Source organism: Notechis scutatus, chromosome 8 (assembly GCF_049901735.1).
Source record: "Notechis scutatus isolate UNSWTSFEM ecotype Mainland chromosome 8, rNotScu1.2, whole genome shotgun sequence".
Lineage (NCBI taxonomy): Eukaryota > Metazoa > Chordata > Lepidosauria > Squamata > Elapidae > Notechis > Notechis scutatus.
This window is the reverse complement of record NC_142016.1, coordinates 1,832,902-1,853,514: the sequence shown is the minus strand read 5'-3', so window position 1 is coordinate 1,853,514 and position 20,613 is coordinate 1,832,902. Positions and strand designations below refer to the sequence as shown.

The following is a 20,613-nucleotide window of genomic DNA, read 5'->3' as shown; positions in this document are numbered from 1 at the left end:
AAGCCAGAGGCCCTATTCTGGGAGTTGAAGTCCACAAGTCTTGAAAGTGGCCATGTTTGGGGACCCCTGGGTTATGCCTTGCCAAGGCCAGCGGGTTTGGGGGGCATGTTCCAATGGGTGGGCGCCACAGCTGAAAAGGCCCTCCAGGGTCGGGCCAGGGGGCCTCTCTTACAGGTGGCACCTACCATGTGGCTCTCCTGACAGACCTGCCTCTACAGGTAGGCCCCCGTGGGGGAGATGGTGCTGTAAGTAAGTCCATCCTGAGCTCTGAAGGGCCTTCAAGGTAACAACCAGCACCTTGAATGGCACCTGGAAGCCAAGACCAGGAGGGTCCTTGAAGGGCTGCCCCACTGCCTTTGGCTTAACCCAGGGGTCCCCAAACTTGGCCCCTTTAAGACTTGTGGACTTCAACTCCCATCTATGCTGGCTGGAGAATTCTGGGAGTTGAAGTCCACGAACTTAAAGGGGCCAAGTTTGGGGACCCTTTGTTTAATCCCAGAGCGAGTTAACGAGCATTTCCTACAGCCTGGCGTGCCAAAGGTCTCTGAGGCAAGAAGCGTCCCCCTTGAAGCCGGAGGTCCTGAAACTGCAGCGACTTTTAAGACACCTGGACTTCAACTCCCAGAGTTCCCGGGCCAGCCTGACGCCTTGGAGGTCCACCTTCTTCAATTTGCTGAGCCGCTGCGATGAAGGCGGAGTGTCGCTCGGAGAAGCCCCGCCCCACCGGACTCCCCTCCTACCCTCCTCGCCGCCTCCTCAAAGGCCAGCCTTTCTCCGTCCCCCGGCGCCACTCCAGCCCCGGCCGAGGAGACGGCGAGTCCCGGGGCTCCGCGGGCGATTGGCGCCGAGCAGGGTGGGCGGCGGCGGCGGCCCCTTCCCCCGGGCTGGCTGCCGGCGCCCCTGCCTTGCGCCTCTGCGCGCGCGTGCCCGCCTGGGAGCGCCTGCGGGGGGCGGCAGGCAAGCAGCAGCCGCAGCAGCCGCGGCGGGGCGAGGCAGGTGAGGCCGCGCTGCTCGGCCGGCCAGGAGGGCGACTCGGGGCCAGCAGCACGGGGCGGCTCCCTCCCTCCCTCCGGAGGCTGCCGGGCCGGGTGACCCCCTCCTGCAGGCCGGCCTGCCCCTCTCACTTGCGGGCGCAGCATCGCTGGGACGGCGGTAGGTATTCTCCTCGTGCGGGGTCGGGCTAGAGGACCTTTCAGGGGCCCCGCGCTGCGCTTGGCGGGGAGGCGGGGCAGCGCCGAAGGAAGGCAGCGGGCGGCGCGGCTGGGCGTCCGTCTCCCGGCAGGTCCGCGAGGGGCGCGTCGGGAGGGAAGCGCCTCTTTGGCTTCGGCCCCGCCGCGCTCCTGGCCGCTCCGCTGCAGGCCGGGCTCAGGGTCCCCTGGCTGCCTTCCAGCCACCGGGGCCGAACCTCCCCCTCCCGGCCCTTCGTGGCTTGCAAGGTCCGCGGATGATGAGCCCCGGGCAGGGCAGAGGCTGCGGTGCCACTGCGCAGCCCTCGGACTGATGATGTTCAGTAAAGCTCCGAGAGCATCAGGCCGGGGTTGGTGGGACGAATGCAGGTTTATTGAAGAAACCATGGTTCGTTAGACCATGGTTTGAAGCAGGGGCGCCAAAAGCTGTCTCCCCAGCAGTTCTGCACCTAGGAAGAGCTGCTGCGTCTCCACAGGCCCTTCATTCCTCTGAACTTGTGGCGTAGCCTTGACTGTAAATGTCCAGTGCTGAAGGTCTAAATCCTGTTGTGCCCCTAACCCAAATGAATGGGAAGGACTCAGTGCTGAATGGCTTCTTTAGACAAAGGGCTAAGCATCTGCCCTGCTGTTTGGGGGTGTTTGTGAAAGACTCACCAATTCTGCCCTTTGAGAGGAGTGGGCTCCGTGGGGCTCCCTGGTCCCATGGCAGCTTTTGCTTCCAAGTCCAGGCAGAAGGAATCCAAGGACTTCTAACCTGGAGGAGGAAACCATCATCTGTGTGGCTATAATATTACAGCAAGGGGGGCCAGCCGAGGCCCGGAAGGGGGGCTGAATTGCCCTATCTTCTTTGCCTGCAAAACCGGTGCCATGAGATGTTGGGGCTCGGACCCCTTTCATCTGGCACCGTTCTTGTTGTTGCAGAGAGAAAAGTGGGAAACCCTGGCGGTTAGTCAGGAAAAGAAACCCAGTTGGAGGAGAAATAGCCAGCCTGCAGCTGCTTGGAGAGAGGGAGGGAGGTTCTGAAAGTGAAAATGGGAAGTGAAAATCTTACAAGGATAACAGAAGAAGGATGGGATTGCCAGGCTCCAGGTGTTGGGATGTGTGTCTTTTTCTTTCTGGCAGTGTTGGAGGTTTTTGTTCCTAGGACTGGCTGGTCACCCATGGAGGTTTTTTGGGGTGTGTGTGTGTGTGTGTGTGAAAGGGACAATCCTGGGAAGTCTCCCACTTGGTCTAGGAAAGAATCATTTTGCAGGCGACCCCATAGGAGCAGAAGGAGAAGGCAAGAAGGTGGAAGCAGGAGGAGGGAGGGGAGGGGAATTCTTGTTTCTTCTTGGCTCCCGCCAGGAGCTAAAGGAGTTTCTGCATCCAGTTATTGGGTTGCCCAGAAATAAGCCAAAGTTTGGGTGGGAACTCCTAAGTCAACTCGATGCCTGCCTTGCAGCCACAGCCATCCAGGTGTGATAAACCCGGTGAGTGTTTCTCAGCCTGGGCCATTTTGAGATGTATAAACGTCAACTCCCAGAATTCCACGGCCAGCAGTCGATGCTTGGGTATCCTGGGAATTGAAGTTCACGCATCTTAAAATGGCCGAAGCTGAGAAAACCTGGACTAGACAGAGTACGGAACCGAGAGAGGAAAGAGGCTCCTGGTGACGTAGGGTTCCCACTGCGGCTTCTCCATCCACAGCCCTTCGAAGCCCTCCAAGAAGGGCTGCCAAAGTTCCGGTGCACGCTGGAGGTGGCCTTGGCTTGGCCCTGGAGCGGCCTGACCTCGGTTGGTCCTCCTTTTCCTTGCAGGGCTCCCTGACCGCTCCAAGCTGCAGAGCCATGGAGATGCAGTCGTACTATGCCAAACTCCTGGGCGAGCTGAACGAGCAGCGGAAGAGGGACTTCTTCTGCGACTGCAGCATCATAGTGGAAGGGAGGATTTTCAAGGCCCACAAGAACATTCTCTTTGCCAACAGCGGCTACTTCCGAGCTCTGTTGATCCACTACATTCAGGACAGTGGCCGGCACAGCACAGCTTCCCTGGACATTGTGACCTCGGAGGCCTTCTCCATTATCCTGGACTTCCTTTATTCAGGTAAGCTGGATCTTTGTGGGGAAAATGTGATTGAGGTCATGTCCGCCGCCAGCTATTTGCAGATGACTGACGTGGTCAACTTCTGCAAGACGTACATCCGGTCATCGTTGGACATCTGCAGGAAGATCGAGCGAGAAGCTGCCTTCTACCAGGCAGACAGCAGGAGCTCCGCCAGCTCCGCCTGCCAGGGCCCATCCTGCGGTGCCAAGGCCCGGTGCTCAGCCTCCGCTTCCTCTCTGCAGGACAAGGATGGCGTCCCGGACTGCCCACAAGGGCCTCCCCCCTGCGGGGAGGGCAGCAGCTGCCACCATCACCTGGACCTCCTGGCCAGCGACCCGGCTGGCCGCCAGTCTCCAGATGACACCGGCTCCTCGGCACCCAAGGCAATAGAGCCAAAGGTTGAGTTTGACGTGGACGAGGTGGAAGTTGGGGAGCGGCTGCAGCAGTACCCCACTTCCTTGGCCATCGAGCAGATCGAAGAGGGGCTTCACGGGGGGCAGGCCATGGACCTGGCCTGCAGCAGCTACCACATGAAGCAGGTTCTCGAAGCCTTGCTGCGCAATAGCGCCTCCCAAAGGAAAGACGAGATGGTCCACCCTTTTGGGCGTGGCTTTGAGGGCCGGCCAGAAGATGCCGGCTTGCCCATGAGCTCCATGATGGACCTTCACAACGACTGGTATGGAGAGGACACAGGTAAGAGGAGTATGATGCAGCTTCTCTCCCCCCTCCCTCTCCCCAAGGGGGTTGTTTTCCAATTCAGTGTTTTTCTTCCCTGTGTGGAATTGAGGTAATAAAGTGCATCAAAATAGCTGGCTTTTGAAAGGAAGAATGAATCTTAATTCCGCAATCTAAAGCTTCTGGAAAGATATAGACTTCAACAAGTATTTAATAAAGGTAGTCCTTGACATATGACCATTTGTTTAATGATTGATGTTACAACTGCACTGAAAAAAGTGACTTGCAACCGATCCTCACACTTCCGACTATCACAGCAGCCCCACCGTGATCTGATCGGTGATTCAGGTGCTGGGCAACAGGCCTGTGTTTATGGCACTTGCCGTGTCCTGGTCTCGGGGGACCGTTCTTGGTGAGCTTCTCAGCTGGCTTCCAGTAAAGCTAGGTTTGCTTAATAAATATTTGTATGATTCACTTAACAGCTGCAGTGTTTTGCTTAGCAATGGAAATTCTGGCCCCAGTTGTGGATGTAAGTTGGGGAATACCTGTATTTGTGTTGGGATTCTTCCTTCTGCGTCATTTTCCTTGTGCCCAAAGACGATGGGCACCTGTTATGACGAAGGGAGAATTACATGCCATAAAGTGAAAACATTCATTAATTCATTCTGCTGCTTTTGTAACTGCCCTAAACCCACAGTCTCCGGTTATGATAAGTCTTGGGTTTAAAAGTGCTTTCCAATTGTTCAGAGATCATGCAGAAGGCACAAACAGTTGAGGATACCTTGAAATGGTTCTACTCGACGCAAAGCCTCTTGCATGGAAGGGCAGACTCCGGCATTCTGAGTGGGGCACTGCCTGTCTGTGGGATGTAGCCATAAACCACTTAGTGACAAGGTCTAGTTGAGCTGTTGATGAAGCTACTGGTAAATATTCCTTTGTGATGAAGGGATGTCCATCTTCTGGAATTCTGAAACTTACAGAAATTGAAATTGGACGTTGAAGTTGTGTGCTTTTTGATATTGACTTTGAAAGAGGTTTGATTGAGTGATTGATTAAATTTGTATGTCACCCATCTTATTGTCCAAAGTGACCATGGGTGGCTGACAATGCAGTCCTTTAATGCAGATCCGGTGGATGACTTCAGGGGAAATCTGATCTATCTAGTCTAGAAAGGACTCTGTGAGCATGCATATTTTGCATGAGTCCATGCAGCATGGACTAAATGGGGTTGATAGTTCTTTCTAACAAAATCTCCTTTCACGCCTCCGAGGGAACATTTTCTTCAGCCGAAGAATAAGGGACTTTCGAGCATAGGCAGAAAAGTCGCCAAGCAGCCATTTTTAAAACTATAAAGATTTTTTAAAAACCACACATTTCAGAAATTGTATCTTTGGTCCATGAAATGCTTGCATCTGAGCTTCAGTTGCCATCTACTAGCAATAAAACTTGGCTTCATTCTCCCAAAGATACTTTTTAAAGAGGCAACTGGCCTTTCTGGTTTTTCTTTGAAGACATTTAGCTTCTCATCCAAGAAGCTTCTTCACCTTGGAAAACCACCTTTGGGACAACCATGGCCTGGATTACAGAGAATCTCCATCGGTTTAATTCCTTCATTTCAAGGCTGAAACTGACTTATCAGTTTTGGTCACCACACTATAAAAAAGATGCAAAGAGCAACCAGGATGATGAGGGGACTGGGGGCTAAAACATGAAGAACGGTTGCAGCAAGGGTCTTCCAACTTGGCAAGTTTAAGACTTGTGGACTTCAACTCCTAGAATTCCTGAGCTAACATGACTGGAGGAGGGATTCTGGGAGTTGAAGTCCACAAGTCTTAAAGCTGTCAAGTTTGAAGACCCCTGGGTTACAGGAACTGGGCCTGGCTAGTCTAGTGAAGAGAAGGACCTGGGGAGAAATAAGAGCAGTGTTCCAATATCTGAGGGGCTGCCACAGAGAGGAGGAGGGGGTCAAGCTTTTTCCAAGGCACCTGAAGGCCAGACAAGGAAAAATGGATGGAAACTGATCAAGGAGAGATTCAATCTGGAAATGAGACATTTCTGACGGTGAAAGCAATCAACCAGCAGCTGGCCTTCAGAAGTTATGGGTGCACCATCATTGGAGGCATTAAAGAAGAGACCGGACTGCCATCTGTCCGAAATGGTGTAGGGTTTCCTGCTTGGGCGAGGGGTTGGACTAGATGACCTACAAGATCCCTTCCAAATCCGTTAATCTGTTATCATAGTACCTTTTAAAAGTTTGTTCTCTAAAACTGTATATGAAACATGAATGACACCAAAGAAGAATAATCCAAGAAAGATTAAATATACCTGTTATAAGGGACTTTAACACAGTTAAAGCTCACCGGTCTAATCTGATTATGTTGATCAGATTAGACCGGTGAGCTTTAACTGTGTTGATCAGATTAGTCCTGATCCTTGTACTGTATTTATCTTCTGTGGCTTTGCTGGTTTTAGCCTAATGGAAACTGCCCTTCATTTGAACAAATCCAAAGATAGCTAAGTGTTAGAGAAGAAGAAATGGCGTGCACATTAATATGGATTGGGGGTGACATGATAGCAGTCTTCCAATATTTGAGGGGCTGTCACAGAGAAGGGGGCGGGGGGGGCGGCGTTAGCCTGTACTCCAAAGACCTGAGGGCAAAAAGCAACGGATGGAAACTTACAAAAGAGTGAGTCAACCTAGAACTAAGGAGAAATTTCCTGACGGTGAGAACGCTCAATCAGTAGACTGTCTTCTGTCTCCAGAAGTTGTAAGTGCTCCTTCACTGAAGGTTTTCAAGAAGAGACTGGACAGCTATTTGTCAAAATGGTTTCAGGGTCTCCTGCCATGGGCAGGGGATTGAAATGGACCTCTGTTGTGATTCGCCAGCAACCGGTGCAGACGGCAGCAGAATCGGGCAGTGGAGAAGAACGGGGACCAGTCCAGGAGTCTGCAGGGATGGGGCCAGGACTACCTGGGAGTGGGGTGCTGCTCCAGAGTCTGGCAGCAGCGAGGCAGAGGAACCAGGGGAGCCTGTTCCCAGTGCACGTGTGCGCAGAGTTGCCAGAAGCCAAGAACAGCTGAGACAAAAGGGGCAACTCAGGAGTAAGGCTTGGAGGCGATTGACCCTCCCATAAGACATAAAGGAGGAGCAAAGGGACAGGAACCTTTGCAGGAAGCAAAGACATTCGTTCTGTTCAGATCAATCCTTGAAGCTCTGTGTCGACTTTGTACTTTAGTTGGTTTTTATATTCATTTGGCACTTTTGTTGTTGGCAGCAATTCAAAGGAGAGAAAGGTGGGTGCTTATCTCAAGAGACTGTTTGGGACTCATTACAGGCTGTGAATGAACATAATTCCCAGCTTTGAAATAAAACAAGAGTTGTTTTAACTAAGCATGTGCTTAATTGCGGTCTCAGGAAGCCTTGGTCAGAACAAGCTCCAAAGTCCCTTCCAATTCTGTTATTCTGTATCAGGGGATCTTTAGATATTTTGAGATTCCCACTTGTTCAGTGCCTTTAGAACCATGAAAATAAGTAGTCCTCAACTCAAGGCCAATGTTTATGAAACTTTAAGATTTGTGAACCTGCTGGCTGGGGAATTTTGGGAGTTGAAGTCCACGCATCTTAAAATGCCCAAGATAAAGAAACTCTGTTTGATTCACAACTTGGTCTCTCAGTCTCTGTCCTTTATCTGCTTCAAAGAATTATGGCTGCTTCTACCCTCCTGTCCTTCTGTAAGGGCCTGGAGCAGAGGTGGGTCTTCAGCAGGTTCTGACCGGTAGTGGAAATTTTGTGTAGTTTGGAGAACCGGCCAATCCCACCTCTGACTGGAGATTTCCCCTGCCACGCCCACCAAGCCACACCCACAGAACCGGTAGTCAAAAAATTGGAACCCCACCACTGGCCTGAAGCCTCCCCCCATCCCAGGTGCATCACAAGGAAGGTGGAAGGATTAAGAGAAGATGCCAGCTCCACCCCCCCACTGTGCATCCTTCTCCCTTCTTCCCCATCTTTTTAATTGTCATTTTTACTGTTAATAGGAATATTTATTTTTCATCGTTTTATTGTTAGCCTTGTAAGCTGTCCAGAGTTGACCTGAGGAGAGATGGACTGTAACGAAACCAAATAGACCAGGGATGTCATACTCACACCGTCACAGCGGTGTCACATGACGTATCGGGACCAGAGATGGGATTCAGCCACTTCTGACCGGTTCTGGAGAACTGGTAGAGGACATTTTGAGTAGTTTGGAGAACCGGCAAATCCCACTTCGGACTGGCCCCTCCAACCCCATCTCTTCTCTGCCTCCCGTCGCGCCCCAGCTGATCGGCTGGGTTTGCTTTGGTTGCCCTGCACAGGAGAACGGAGCTGGAAAGCAGGCTAGTGGGGTGGGGAGGGAAGGGGGATTTCACAATATATCCTTCCCCTGCCACGCCCACAAAACCAGTAGTAAAAAATGTTTGAATCCCACCACTAATCAGGACTTTTTTCCCTTCACTAAACCGGCCGTGGGTGTGGCCAGCATGTGACACAGCTGGCCTACCGGCCGCGAGTTGGACAGCCCTGAAGCAGATGAATGATTGCCAACTCTACTGCTGGTCCTTTTTTTAGGAGGCTGGGGGCCTTTGGGGGCCAAGGGACCGGCTGCCATGGGCTTTCTCTCTCTGCTGGCTTGCTGGGGCTTCGCTCACATTTCCTCCCCAGAAAAAGGCCCCTGAAGGAGCTTCTCTCGGCCTTTCCTTTGCCCTGAGTTTCCTCTCCCCTGTTGTTGTTGGGGGGTCCCCCACTCCGGCCTGCTTTGGTATCCCCCCCGAATCCATTTTAAGCCATTTTAAGCTCCCAGAATCCCCCACACAGCTTGAAGTGGCCAAGGTTGGGGTGCGTAGGAGAAGAGCTGGGACCCTAATATTAGGGCGAAAAGTAGCATTGAAAATATAGGATAACTTAAAGTTGCACGTAGTCCTCGACTTACGAGCACAATTGAGCCCAAAATTTCTGTTGCTAAGCAAGACAGTTGTTAAGGGAGTTCGCCTCATTTTACGACTTTCCTTGCCCCGGTTGCTAAGTGTATTGCTGCAGTTAAGTTAGTAACATGGTGGTTGAGTGAATCTTGTTTCTCCATGGAAGTTGCTCGTCCGAAGGTCATAAAAGGGATTTTATGGGATACTGCAGCCTTCATGAATACATGCCAGTTGCCCAGCATCCGAAATTTGAGTGTGAAAAATGGTCATGTCACTTTTTTCAGTGCCATTGTCCCTCGAACGGTCACTAAACGAACGGTTGTAAGTTATAGTTATGGCATATCTAAAAAGAATACACACTGTACATGGTCCCCAACCTTTTTGGTTCCACGGATCCGTGGCGGTGGCTGTGGCTTCAGTGTGTTCATTGGCAAGTGGAAGTGCTTTCACACACCTGCAACCTAAATCCTGCAGATGATGCTCAGGTGAAGTTCTGCAGGCCTGCCCGTCACTTCCGTGGCCCAGTTCTCAACAGGCTGCAGCCCTGTAGCAGCCCAGGTGTCCCCTCCCCCGCCCCCCTCCTCACCTGGCTGTACATCATCATCACAGAACGTGAATCTGGCCAATTTGTAAAGGGAAGCAGCCTTCCCAGCAGGCTTCGGAGCGTTTTCCCTGGAGCTAAAATCAGGTAATTGGGGGCGTGTCTTTGTACTGCGGCTACCTTAGGTCGCTCGTGTGCCATTAATGGCTTTCTGTGAGTTGCTGTGGGGAAGAATGGCTCCAAAAGGCTGGAAGTGCACATGAGCTCAGCCCTGGGCTACATGTGCCGCACCGGGCCAAAATAAGGCAAGCCTGGATAGGTGGAAGGCAGAAGAGAATGGGCCAGAGTTGGAAGAGACTCTTTGAGGTCAGCAAGTCCACCCTCTTGCTCAGTGCAGGATCCACCTGACAGCATTTGTGACACGTGGCTGCCCATCCTCTACTTGAGGGGGAGGAACATCCATTAATTTTTTTACTTATCATATTTTTCGGAGTATAAAACGCTCCTAGTATAAGATTCACCTAGCTTTGGGGCAGGAAAACTAGAAAAAAAAAATCTGCCTCCCAGCAATTTGTCTCCTTGCTGTAAATAGCAGACAGCCTGCTCAGCTTCAGCACAGCCTGATTAGCACAAGCACCTGGTTGTCAGTTAGATCGGCCTCCCAACAATCAGCTGTTCCAGGCTGCAGGGATCGCCATCGCCTATTGCTCCCTCCACGTGCCCCATTTTTGGCCTCAGCGCGTCCCATTTTCCGCCCATTCTGATCCCCACCGCCTGCAGCAGGCCAAAAACGGAGCATGTGGAGGTCAAAAATGGGGTGCACAGAGGCGACAATAGGTGATGGCAATCCCTGCAGCCCGGAACAGCTGATCGTTGGGAGGCCGATCTAACCAACAATCAGCTGCTTGTGCTAATCAGGCTGTGCTGAAGCTGAAACAGATTGTTTGCTGTTCGCTGCAAGGAGGCAAATTTCTGGGAGGCTGAAGGGTGGGGCCAAAGAGTGGGCAACAACAGACCTTTCTTTTGGAGGTGAAAAAAGTGCATCCTACACTCTGAAAAATACGGTACTTATTTAGTAAATTAAACAGCATCTCATGACTCCATCAAACTTCTCTTTTTCCTATGAGGTGGCACAGTTAGGATGGGGGGAGAAATGTACTTTCAGGTTCTGTGAAAATGGCTTTACAATTAAGGGCCTTCTGGTGGAGTTTCTGTCCGGTCTGCCTCCGAAGGCTAATCTGTCTCCTCCTTTTCAGGTATCCTATCGGTCCCCTCTACTTTTCCACTTCCTGCACTTTTTCTCCAGTGCTTTTTGTTTATGCTCCCCTTCTTGAAACCTGCCTGAAACCTTATTTCTAGTGGGGCCCAGAACCAGGCAGCCAGGAGGGTCCCATGCAGAGTACACATGCTTGTCATTTCCTGTTCTTAGTTTCTTATTCAGATTTGCTCCTGGTTCACTTTGCCCCCAGGTTTGTTACTCTCAGCTTGCTGGTGGCCGTGTCAGGCCTTGTGCCCTCCTGCGTCTGTCTGCCAAGGCAGGTGCCAGCCCGGTGTGTGAAATGTTTGGCCTCTCCTTAGAGCAGAAGCTGAATTGGTTTTCAGAGCTTCATGTGGCAGAGGGAAGATACAACACATTTATGATCTGGTTCTGGGGTTCTGACAGTGGAGCGTGCACATGGCCACGTTACACTCAAATCTGTGATCATGATTTACAATTTTTGATGCCACTTTCCAGCCTTTACAAATGGTATCTGGCAAAAAGCACCACCTTCACTTTAGAGCTGCCACAAAAAATGGTGGTAAAATCAGGTTGTCATGACTTACAACAGAAATTCTGGGCTCCATTAAAGTTGTATGTCAGGGATTCCCTGTAGAAAAAGGCCCAGTGGGTTCCTGAGGAAAAGCCCTGGCATTAGGGTGAGGGAGAGTTCAGAAGCGCCCTCCTCCCCGGCCTCCAAGCCAAGCGTATCCTGCTTAGGGACGCTTCCAGAAATGGCCTCGCTGCCCCTTTCCCCCTTTTAAGGCACCCATCCCATTGCTGTTCTTTAAATGTGTGTGGTCCAGACCTCCTTCCTTCTGAAACGCAACATTGTGCCAAGGGAACCGTGCTTTCCTGGGCTGCTTCCACTCATTTCTGGGTCGCAGCATTGTGCCAGCTGCCACAAGGGATGTTCGCATATATTTTTTTTAAAATGGTCTTAATAGCGAGCAGAGAGAGCAATGGAATTCTCTTCCCTCTCCCAAATATTTGCACCGCTGTTTTTAAATCCCCTCTTTTGGAACACACACACACACGCACCTCCCTTTGAAACAGTCCCAAACGCTGTTTCCTCCCCTCCCCCAAGGTGATGTCCTGGTGGTGCCCATCAAGCTGCACAAGTGCCCCTTTTGCCCCTACACAGCGAAGCAGAAGGGCATCCTGAAGCGCCACATCCGTTCGCATACCGGAGAGAGGCCGTACCCCTGCGAAGTCTGCGGCAAGCGCTTCACGCGCCAGGAGCACCTCCGGAGCCATGCGTTGAGTGTAAGTGGCATGTCGGGCTGCACCCACCCACCTGGGGGAAGCCGTGTTCCCATTGCAACTGACAGTCCACTTGTGGGAGTTGGGGAGGTTTTTGGGGAAAAGGCTGGGCATGACTCGGACCAGCACAGACGAGACACGGAGTTTGGGGCATCAGCCATGTGGTTTGTTCACTGTAAAATCTAAATGGCCGCCCAACTGACACAAAGGGGACCCTGGGCAGCTCACAACATCAACATATACAACCCATTCTCCCTCCTGCCCTCCGCCTCCCATGGCAGCAGCAGCATAATTAGGCCAACCCCTTGATTGCTCCATCTCCATGCAGAAGGGTGGGGGCCAATCTGGGGGAAGGATGGTCCTTAAGGAGGGGGTCACCCCCGAGAGGGCCTTCTTTGGTGGCCTCAGCCTGACAATCTGGTCACGTGCCCTGCCTTCCTGTCTGGGTGGGCCGGGTGGATGGAAGAGGGGATCCTTCAAGCTGCCTGGCCCCAGTGACCCCCAGCACCTTAATCAGACCAGAAGCAGGTTGGCAGCCAGTGTGGCTCCTGCAAAGGAGGTGACGGTGACCGATGCACGAGTCCAGGCTGGTCTGGGCTGCTGCATTCTGAACTAACGGAAGCTTCTGAAGGCTCTTTGTGGGCATCCCCGTGTAGAGCGCATGACGCCGGTGCAGACGGGAGGGGACCTGAGATGGGCATGTTGGTCCAGGAATGGGCCTAACCAGTGTGCAATCCAAAGTTGTGCAAGGGCCCTCCTGGCCACGCCTGCCCCTCTGTGGCTGACCGCCCTGCTTGATTCTTGGCTCCCCAGGTCCATCAGTCTAACAAGCCCATCATCTGCAAAGGATGCCGGCGAACGTTCACCAGCAGCCTGACCCAGGGCTTGCGTCGCTTTGGCCTGTGTGACAGCTGCACGTGCGTCACTACCACGCACGAGGATTCGGGGCCCATCAACCTCAGCCTCGTGGAGCCTTCCTCCGAGGGGCCGGAAAGGAACGACCCGGACAACGACTGGCCCATCTACGTTGAATCCGGGGATGAAAATGATCCGCCTGAGGATGAGGCCAACCCCGACCATAAGCGGGGCCTCCGTGAAGAAGCACTGATGTAGCAGTGCAGGGGGGGGAGGGGGGAGGGAGGGGCTGGGGCCTGGTTGGGAATCCCTTTTCCTTATTATGGATGAGTCGACCAACACAGTTACCTAGAACTGCATGAAGTTGTGTTCTTTTGATATAAGTGGATGTAATTCTCTTTTGGAGACCACAGGTGGATTTTGTCATTCCGAAATGTCTTTTTCAATGGTCTGTCTGGTGCTGTGCACAACTTATTTGGAAAAGATTCCAGGTTCAAAAGTGGGAATAAGAGGGCTCCCAGCTGCACTTTCCAGAAGTTGGGTGCCTTTTGCAGCTGGCTTCTTCTCTGCTCCCTTTCCTCCTGCTGCTGCTTTTTTCCTTGAGGATCCAGAAAAGATTTGAGGGGACAAGCTTTCCTTCCTTCCTTCCTTCCTTCCTTCCTTCCTTCCTTCCTTTCCTTTCCTTTCCTTTCCTTTCCTTTCCTTTCCTTTCCTTCCTTCCTTCCTTTCCTTCCTTCCTTCCTTCCTTCCTTTCCTTCCTTTCCTTTCCTTTCCTTTCCTTTCCTTTCCTTTCCTTTCCTTTCCTTCCTTCCTTCCTTCCTTCCTTCCTCCTTCCTTCCTTCCCTCCTTCCTTCCTTCCTTCCTTCCTTCCTTCCTTCCTTCCTTTCCTTTCCTTTCCTTTCCTTTCCTTTCCTTTCCTTTCCTTTCCTTTCCTTTCCTTTCCTTTCCTTCCTTCCTTCCTTCCTTCCTTCCTTCCTTCCTTTCCTTCCTTCCTTTCCTTCCTTCCTTCCTTCCTTCCTTCCTTCCTTCCTTCCTTCCTTCCTTCCTCCCTCCCTCCCTCCCTCCCTCCCTCCCTCCCTCCCTTGTTCTGATCTTTAATTCTAACTTAGAAATGTAGAACATGATTCTGTCCATGCACAAAGTGGAAACTTCATCACCAGTTTGAAGTTTGAATCGAAGAAGAACTGCCACAATGGAATCCTAATTTTTAGATATTTTTAACAGCAACTTAAATGGACGCTTCTGTTCTGCCTTAAGCCAGGGGCAGATAAAAAGTTTACAAATCACTGGAGAAACAACCTTGGGGATTGCCATGCATCGGGCACGGATGTGCTTCCTGCTCAAACCGAAGGGGCACTTTTGTCTTGAGCGGTGTGTCCATGGCAGGACTTGCTGATGGCGGAGCATCTCCAATTGAAACACCCAGATATTTTGCTGCCTGACTGGCTTGGTATCAGCAGCTGCCTTCAATTATTGGACCCAAAGCCGATGGGTGGTGTGGCTGGCAGTACAGAGGATGTACTGCTTGTTGACCAGGGCCCTTAAAACAACCAGCTGAATTGATGACTCCGGATAGTTCATACCTCTAGGAAGAGATGTGAGAGGGAAGCTGATGGTACTCCGGAGCCAGAGGTGGGGAGTAGAGCTCCAGCATCTTCATTGGCGGCTGAGCTGGGACCTCTGGCACGCCTCAGCAAAGAGCCTGAAATCAGCCTGTCGGGTCAAGGTTAATAGAAGTCCATTTTGCATTTGTGCATTGCAAAGGAAACGCTGTGAAGATTTCCGGGAATGTCCGCATTGTGGACCTGACCGGGGGGGACCCTTGAAGGATCCCCTTTCTGGTGGTGACTTTATTGTGAACACTGAGTCAACAATGAACCACAATTCTTTAGTTTACTGCCCCACTTCCCTCCAGGATGTCCCAAAGGTGCTTTTTCAAGAGGCAGCTGGACTTTCTGGTTTTTCTTTGAAGACGTTTCACTTAAGAAGAAGCTTCTTAACGGAGCAGAGCTGAAGAACCTTTTTGGGTGAGAATTGAAACATCTTCAAAGAAAATCCAGAAAGTCCAGTTGCCTCTTAAGAAAAGCACCTCTGGGACAACCGTGACCTGGATGACTAAGAATCTCCATGGACATTTCCCTCCAGGGTGTGTGCCTCTCGTTGCACAGATACATGGTAATATGGGTGAGTTGTGATGGTTTCTGTGTTTGTATCGTCTTACAAGTTTGTCTTGAGTATATTCCATGTTTTAAAAATATACAGTTTAAATTTTGCTTTATTCCTGTCGATGATGTACACTAGGGACTTGGTTTCCTATAGAATGTGAAATTACTCAATGTATGTCCTCAGATTGATTTTCTAGAGGTTATTTAAACAAGCTGGGGAACTATCAAAACACATTGGATATAACAGAACAAAGCTACCAAAAGAAGCCAATAAAGTGTAAAATAAAATAAAAAGTGTAAAATCATATGTAGTGGATTGTAGCTTCTGTATTCAGACTCTGGGAAAATCCCCCAAAAAGTCTGCAGGAAAATCCCCCACCCCGTTTTCCTACCGATCGATCATTCTTTATTTGGGATCGCAGGATGCCATTTCCAGCTCCGTTCTCAGAGAGAGAGAGAGAGAGAGACTTTTGGCTTCATGCAAGGAAAGCAGCAGAAGCAGCAGAAGTCTTTCTTTCTCTCTCCCTAAACTCTGCCAGAAATGAGTCTTTGCCGGCGCAGCCTCTTGGACGGTCTCAAAGACTCATTTCTGGCGGAGTTTGAGGGAGAAAAAGAAAGACTTTTACTCCTTTCCTTGCGTGCAGCCAAAAGCAGAAGAAGAAAGGAGCAAAAAGAAGCAGCCCAGTGGCCAGGCAAGGCAAGTGGGGCAAGTTCCCCCCCCTCCCACCTTTCCCCTGTCCCCTCACTACCTCGTGTTGTTCGCAATGCAAGCAGCGCAAGCCTTGTGTTCCCGTGGGCCATGTGGGCGGCACAGCCTTCTTCCTGCACAGCCTGGATTAATTGCTTTGGGGGTGACATTTCTTTGCGGACCATCAAAATTTTCTTGCAGACCACCAGTGGTCTCCGGCCCACTGGTTGGCAACCACTGTTCTAAGCAGCCTCTCCCCCCGTCTCCCAAGGGGGTTCCCCAGATGTTAAGTACACCTGGTGTCCTTTCCAGTGTGTTGGACTACCTCCCACCGGCTGTACTGACTAGAAATTGCGGAGATTAATCTGGCACATTAGTGCAATCCATAGTAGTAGGAGGAGCAGAAAGTCCTGGTTTCTAGTTCTCCCTAAGACACGGAAGCCAAAATTGGCCCCAATCACACCCTCTGTAAAAGCTGGCTAAAAAACCCACGCTTGCTGTATCCTTGCTCTTTAAAAATGGAATTGTCCCTCCTCTGCTCCTGCGCTTCCCAAGTGCTCATCCCCAAGATGATTATTGAAAAAGTTCAAAATAGAGTATGTGAGCGCACAATCAGCCCCGCTGCTTTGTGTAGCTGCTACTTTGACTTGTTTTATTTCCCCTCCCTTTGCCTTTGCGTTGTCAGGTTCCAAGGAATTGGGGTACCTGTGCATCCCACTGTTGTGGACCGGCGGAATAACCTGAGGCAAACATGGAGCGAACTTCAGCTTTTACTTTATTGTAACAATAAAGGGTTGCCGCGGCTGCCGCGTTAACAAGGCAGCCAGCTGGCGGACAACAGCTGATGCTGTTTGACAGCTCCCTTTTAAAGCCGGCTGTCAAACGGCATCAGCCAATAGGAACGGTCCGTGTTCCTGCTGGAAACACGGACTGGAGTGAAGACTTCAGCTCAGTCTTTTCCAAACGCCACACTCCTTTCCCCCAGAACGGAGCATGCATAGTCCTTCAGATAACTTGGGCGCTTGCGCAGGCGGCCAGATCTTCTAAGTCCTGACGAAGCTGCTGCTGGAAGGAACTTTTCTGCTTGCTGGGCGACTTCTGGTGCCGACGAAGCTGGCATCTCGGCTTCAGGCATTTCTGGGCGAGGGACAGATGGCTGTTCAGGTAGGCTTGCGTTCCTGTATGATCCGAGGGAAGTTTCTTTGGGCGCCGGCGGTTTCTCTGTTGCAGGAACGTCTTGAGGGCCATCTGCAGGCACACTCCAACGCCTTCTAAGCTGATCGATATGGCGGCGCCAGATGCGCCTGTCTTGCAGTTGGACCCTGTAAGACTTAGGACCAGTTACCACCACAATTTGCCCAGGCATCCACAAAGGGTGTCCCGCATAGTTCCGGGCATAGACCTGGTCATTCTCAGCGAACTCCCTTGCCTGGCTTTTTGACCCTAGGGGTGTGACTGGGGCATAATTCGTATGTAGTCTGTCTAGGGTGGTCCTCAGACGTCTACCCATGAGAAGTTCAGCCGGAGACCTATTAGTGGTGGCACAGGGAGTTGTGTGCTGGGTCAGGAGGTACTTAGCGAGCCTAGAGTGCCAATCTATAGGCCCAAACCTTGCCAGGGCCTCCTTAACTGATCTGACTGCCCTTTCAGCCAGGCCATTACTGGCAGGATGAAAAGGAGCTGTAAGTGCGTGCCTTATTCCTAGGTTGGCTAGGAAGACCTCAAACTCATAGGAAGTAAACGGGGGGCCACTATCAGACACGATGGTGTCAGGGAGGCCATGGGTAGCAAATATCCTTGATAGAGCCTTAGTGACAGCTTCTGAAGTTGTGGTGGTCATCAAGGTCAGTTCTACCCATTTAGAAAAAGAATCAACCATCACCAGGAATGTACGCCCATGAACGGTGCCAGCCAGATGAATATGCACCTGGGACCAAGGGGCCACAGAATCTTCCCACCTGCCTGGAGTGGATGTGGGTGGAGCAGGTCTGGTAGCTTGGCATGGCTGACAAGCATTCACCCAACTTGTAATCTGAGCATCCATGCCTGGCCACCATACATAATTGCGAGCCAGGGCCTTCATCCTGACAATGCCGGGGTGGCCCTCATGCAGGACCTTTAAAACTGAGTCTTGCAACTTGAAAGGGATAACTACCCTCGTTCCCCAAAGTAAACAGCCTTGCAAAGAAGATAGTTCTTGCTGGCGAATTTTGAAAGGCATGAATTTGGGGGCATAAGGAATTGCTGGCCACCCCCTTCCCACCCAGTCAAGAACTGGGGCAATTACCTTGTCCCTGGAAGAGTGGGCAGCGATATTGAGGGCAGTGATGGGGAGTTTGAGGTTGTTGATCTGGAAAACAGCATTAGTTGGTGCAGGATCTTCCACAGGAACAGGCAGGGGGCAGTGACTAAGAGCATCAGCGTGGCATAGACTCTTGCCAGGTCAATGAACCAGTGTATAGGAATAGGCAGCCAGAAATAAGGTCCACCTGTTCATTCTTGGAGACAAAATCTGAGGAGTTTGTCTCTCGCCAGACAGAAGGCCTAACAGAGGCTTGTGATCCGTGATCAACTCGAAATAGTGTCCATATAGAAACTCATGGAATTTTTTGACAGAAGCAACTGCAGCCAAAGCCTCCTTGTCAATTTGGCTGTAGTTGCGCTCAGCTGGGGGAAAAGTTCTGGAGAAAAAGGCAATGGGTGCCTCAGAACCGTTAGGCAGTCTATGACTTAAAACAGCACCTATGCCAAAAGGAGAAGCATCTGCTGCTAAAACTAAAGGTAAATGTTCATTAAATTGTATCAGGACAGCATTGGAAGTAAGTAATGATTTGACAGCATGGAAGGCATTGGCTTCCCTAGGTCCCCAGTGCCAGGGGGATTGCTTGTCCAAGAGTCTGTGCAGAGGCTCTGCAACAGAAGCTTTATGAGGCAAAAATGAAGTATAAAAGTTAAGAAGTCCTAAAAAGGCCTGGAGCTCAGTTTTGTTAGTTGGCGTGGGTGCCTCGTGAATAGCCCTTACTTTGGATTCGATTGGGTGAATACCAGAGGCGTCAATTCTGTATCCCAAAAATTCTACTTGTGGGGTGGCAATAGTGCACTTGTCTTTCTTTAACTTAAGACCATGCTGTCTGAAACGATCGAGGACTCCTCTGACTCTTTGCAGTAACTGAGGCTTGTCAGGGGCAGATATTAAAATGTCATCAAAATACGGAATTACGCCCAGTAATCCTTTAAGAAGTCTTTCCATTAAGGATTGGAAAATTCCTGGGGCTACACTTACGCCAAATTGGAGGCGCCTACATTTGAAAGCGCCCCTGTGCGTTACAATAGTTTGTAGTTCAGCGGCTGTGTCATCAACAGGGAACTGTTGATAGGCCTGTGACATGTCTAATTTAGCGAAAATGGTTCCTGGCTCAAAAGAATGTAGTAGGTGCTGGATAACAGGGACTGGATAGGCGCTGATTTGTAAATATTTGTTCAATGACGTCTTGTAATCCGCGCAGATTCTTATGCTCCCGTCTTTCTTCAGGGTTGTCACTATTGGGGTTTCCCATTTTGCGAAGTCCACAGGCTCTAATGCACCTTGTTTAATTAATTTGTCAAGCTCCATGTCTAATTTGGGGCGGATTGCAAAAGGTACCCTTCGAGGCTTTAAATGGATTGGTACTGCCTGAGGGTCCAAGTTGAAAGATATTGGGGTTCCTGAATAACAGCCCAGCTCCTCGCTGAACACATCAGCATAGTCATTAAACAAGGTGTCCACTTCAGGATTTGTAATAGAGTGGATTCCACTTATATGAAGGCCAAGGCCAGGGAACCAGTCTAACCCCAACAGGCTAGGGAGGGCACCATCCATTACCACTAAAGGCAAGTGACCTTTAAAATTTTGAAATTGTACAAAAAACTTGCCTTTTCCGATGACTGGGATGGTCCTGCCTTGGTAGTCGCGTAGGGTTAACTGGCAGCCGTGAAGCTTCTTCTTAGCCATTCTGGGAAGTAGTTGTTTCAAGGTGCTCCCTGAGATGATGGACAGTGCTGAGCCTGTGTCAACCTCCATCCTGCAAGGTTTTCCTTCTATAGAAACAAAAACACTATTTTTGTTAGAGCCTTTGTTAGTCAGCTTGGCTTGATAGCAGGTAGAACAGTCTTCAACTTGTTTTTGGAAATGTTGGGTTGTCTGAGGCTTTTGGGCAAAAGTCTTTCCTGCTTGACAGATCCTGGCTAAATGACCCTTCCTTTGGCATTTTAGACAAATGGCATTCCTGAACTTGCAGGATGCCCTGAGGTGGTTTCCCCACAGCTTAGACAAATGGGCTGATGCCGTGGAGGTAGATTGGGGTTTGGCCCGTTTTTCCCTTGACTGGTTTTTTGCTGCCTGAGGTGATTTACATCATTAGTTTCTTCATAGCCTTCTTCTGAGGAGGCTTCATCGTAATGGATGGCCGAGCTGCCCTGGCTAATTGGATTTCCCTGAATTTCTGCTGCTGAAAGTGCTGATAGTTCAGCAGCTTGAGACTCTTCAATTGCTAATTTAAGGGTTAAATCCCTTTTAGCCAATAGACGCCTTTGTAGCCTTAAATCCCTGACTCCACAAACTAGTTGGTCTTCCAGATAGTCTCTAAACCCACAATGCAAGGCAGCTGTTTGTAGGGCAGCCATGTACCCACTAATAGTCTCTCCCTCAGCCTGAATCCGTCTCCTAAAAGCATGACGCCTGCCAATTTGGGATGGCTTAGAGGAATAGTGGTTGGAAAGAATTTCCTGCAATTCTTCCCATGGAACAGTCTTAATTGAATGTGGAGCCAATAATGCCGTAGCAGTGTCAAACACTGTGGCTCCACAAAAACTTTAAAAGTAGGACTTTTTCCTATGGTCGGAAATGTCAGCAAGGTCTATGGCATCTAGGAAACAGTCAAATCGGTTTCTGTAGGATTCC

General features: G+C 50.7%; 1 protein-coding gene across 2 annotated transcripts; it reads left to right on the top strand.

Annotated features, from left to right (window-relative positions):
• Positions 1-622: 622 nt before the first annotated feature.
• On the top strand, positions 623-13,646 carry ZBTB8B (zinc finger and BTB domain containing 8B). 2 transcript variants are annotated; one of them, XM_026673717.2, is made up of 4 exons: positions 623-1,152; positions 2,984-3,962; positions 11,791-11,969; positions 12,780-13,646. In XM_026673717.2, exons 2-4 carry the CDS (start codon positions 3,014-3,016, stop codon positions 13,077-13,079), a joined length of 1,428 nt encoding a protein of 475 aa, XP_026529502.2. In that variant the 5' UTR covers positions 623-1,152; positions 2,984-3,013; the 3' UTR covers positions 13,080-13,646. The 2 variants fall into 2 exon arrangements, with proteins under 2 accessions (XP_026529502.2, XP_087826593.1); XM_087970467.1 differs by having other exon boundaries at positions 623-1,156.
• Positions 13,647-20,613: the final 6,967 nt, after the last annotated feature.